This window comes from Neopelma chrysocephalum, unplaced genomic scaffold (assembly GCF_003984885.1).
Source record: "Neopelma chrysocephalum unplaced genomic scaffold, ASM398488v2 Primary Assembly neopelma1_95882, whole genome shotgun sequence".
Lineage (NCBI taxonomy): Eukaryota > Metazoa > Chordata > Aves > Passeriformes > Pipridae > Neopelma > Neopelma chrysocephalum.
The window spans coordinates 1-2,691 of record NW_020924534.1 but is presented as its reverse complement, the minus strand read 5'-3'; the positions used below and the strand labels follow the sequence as shown (position 1 = coordinate 2,691).

The following is a 2,691-nucleotide window of genomic DNA, read 5'->3' as shown; positions in this document are numbered from 1 at the left end:
TCCACCTTGATGCTCAACCTTGACCTTCCTTGACTTTCCTCAACCTTTACTTTGCTCAACCTTGACCTTCCTCAATCTCAACCTTCCTCATCCTTGACCTTCCTCAACCTTTGACGCTCAACATTGACCTTCAACCTTTACTTTGCTCAACCTTGACCTTCCTCAACCTCAACCCTCAACCTTGGCCTTCCTCAACCTTGATCTTCTCCCCCTCGCCCCTCCCTCCACCTGGCCCCTCCCCCTGACCTGTTTCTGCTCCTCCCCCAGTGAGTCCCACATGGATGCGACGATCTTGGAGACCTCGCCGAAGGTGGCGTTGGGGTTCTGGCCCTTGATGGCGGCCTGGGTGTCCCTGAAGAAGAGGGCGTAGGCCGACACCGGCTTCTGCGGCTCGTTCGGGTCCTTCTTCTTCTTCGGCTTCTTGGGGGGTTTCGGGCGCCGCGCCGGCTCCGAGGGGGGCGGGGCCGAGGCGGCCGCGGGGGGCGGGGCCGGGGCGGGCGGGGAGGGGGCGGCGGCGGGAGGCTGAAAATTGATAATTAAACCAGAAAATTAATTAGCAATGAACGAGGTGGGAGCAAAATCGGGGATGGTTTAATTAAATTTAATTAAAATTTAATTTAACTTAATTAAAAATTAAAATATTAATTTTCTGGGGTTTCTAGTGGGTTTAATTAAATTTAATTAAAATTTAATTTAATGTAATGTAATTAAAAATTAAAATATTAGTTGTCTGGGGTTTCTAGTGGGTTTAATTAAATTTAATTAAAATTTAATTTAATTTAATTAAAAATTAAAATATTAATTTTCTGGGGTTTCTAGTGGGTTTAATTAAATTTAATAAAAATTTAATTTAATTTAATTTAATTTAAAATTAAAATATTAGTTTTCTGGGGTTTCTAAAAATCCTCTTGAAATTTGGGGTGAAAAAAGCCCAAAATTCCAGGTTTGTTCAGTTACATTTGGGGTTGAATTAAGACGTAATTAAATTAAATCTAATTAAATTAAATTAAATGGAACAAAGAGGTTAAATTATTAAAACATTAAAATACTTTAATTTAAATTAAATCTAATTAAATTAAATTAAATGGAACAAAAAGGTTAAATTATTAAAACATTAAAATAATAAACTTCAATATAAGACTAAAATACTCAATTGTCTTTAATTGTAATATTAAATCATTGCTAATTAAAACATTAAAGTGTTAAAATAAATTAAATTTCAGTATTAAACTAAAATACTAAATTTCAATAATTGTAATATTAAATTATCACTAATTAAAATATTAAATTATCATTAATTGTAATATTGAGTTATCATTAATTGTAATATTAAATCGTCACTAATTAAAACATTAAATTATTTAAATGTTGAAATTACTAAATGAAATTTCAATATTAAACTGAAATACCAAATTACCATAAATTGAAACATTAAATTATCATTAATTAAAAAATTAAGTTATTAAAGAATTAAAATAACTAAATGAAATTGCAATATTAATCTAAAATATTAAATTGTCATTAATTGTAATATTAAACTATCATTAAAATATTAAATTGTTGTGACTTAAAACATAAAATTATTAATTAAGACATTAATTTTCCATTAACTAAAAGGTAGTTTTGGTGCCACTTGGGCTGTTTTTGGGGCCGTTTGGGCTGTTTTGGGGCTGTTTTGGGGCCATTTGGGCTGTTTTGGTGTAATTGGGGTATTTTTGGGGTAATTGGGCTGTTTGGGCTGTTTTGGTGCCATTTGGGTTGTTTTGGTGTAATTGGGGTATTTTTGGGGTAACTGGGCTGTTTTGGGGCCGTTTGGGCTCTTTTTAAGCTGCTTTGGGGCCATTTGGGCTATTTTGGGGGTAATTGGCCTGGTTTTGGTGCTGTTTGGGCTATTTTTGGGGTAATTGGGGTATTTTGGGGTAACTCAAGGTGTTTTGGGGGCCAATTGGGGTTATTTTGGTGTAATTGTGTTTTTGGGGTAAATGGGTTGTTTATGGTGCCACTTGGGCTATTTTTGGGATAATTGGGGCGTTTTGGTGTAATTGGGCCATTTTTGGTGCCATTTGGCCTGTTTTTGGTGTAATTGGGGTATTTTCGGGGTAAATGGGGTATTTTTGGGGCCATTTGACCCATTTTTGCTATAATTGGCCTGTTTTTGGTGCCATTTGGGTTATTTTTGGTATAATTGGCCTGTTTTTGGCGCCATTTGGCCCATTTTTGCTGTAATTGGCCTGTTTTTGGTGCCGTTTGGGGCATTTTCATGACAATTAGGATATTTTTTGGGGTCTCACTCACCCTCCTGAACTCGTCCCCCTCCTCCTCCTGCGGCGACCCCGCCCCGGGCTCGGGGGGCGGCGGCGACAGCGGCGCCTGCTCCGGCGGCTCCGGCGCCTCGGTGGGCGTGGCCGCGGGGGCGTGGCCGGGCGTGGCCGGGGGGGCGTGTCCGCCCAGGCTGAGGCCCAGCTGGGAGCTGAGCTCGGATTGGTCGATGGTGGTGAGGGCTCCGGGGGGGCCCAGCAGGGTCCCCGGGCTCAGGGCGCCCATGGGCACCTCGATGGTCACCGGCGGCGCCGACCCGTACTGGGCACCCATCGCCTGCTCCAGCTCCTGGGGGGGACGGAAAAGGTGGGAAAGGGTCGAGGTTCACCCCAAAGCTGACCTTATTCCACCCAAAATCGCCTTTATTATACC

General features: G+C 41.0%; 1 protein-coding gene across 1 annotated transcript in view; it reads right to left on the bottom strand.

Annotated features, from left to right (window-relative positions):
* LOC113981031 (TOX high mobility group box family member 3-like) overlaps positions 1–2,603 on the bottom strand; it is a 3,688-nt gene extending 1,085 nt beyond the window's left edge. The window contains exons 1-2 of the mRNA XM_027708270.1: positions 2,296–2,603; positions 247–477 (exon numbers count right to left, since the gene is read on the bottom strand). Coding sequence (XP_027564071.1) covers positions 247–477; positions 2,296–2,592 — 528 coding nt within the window. The 5' untranslated portion in view covers positions 2,593–2,603. The remainder of the gene's footprint in view (positions 1–246; positions 478–2,295) is intronic.
* Positions 2,604–2,691: the final 88 nt, after the last annotated feature.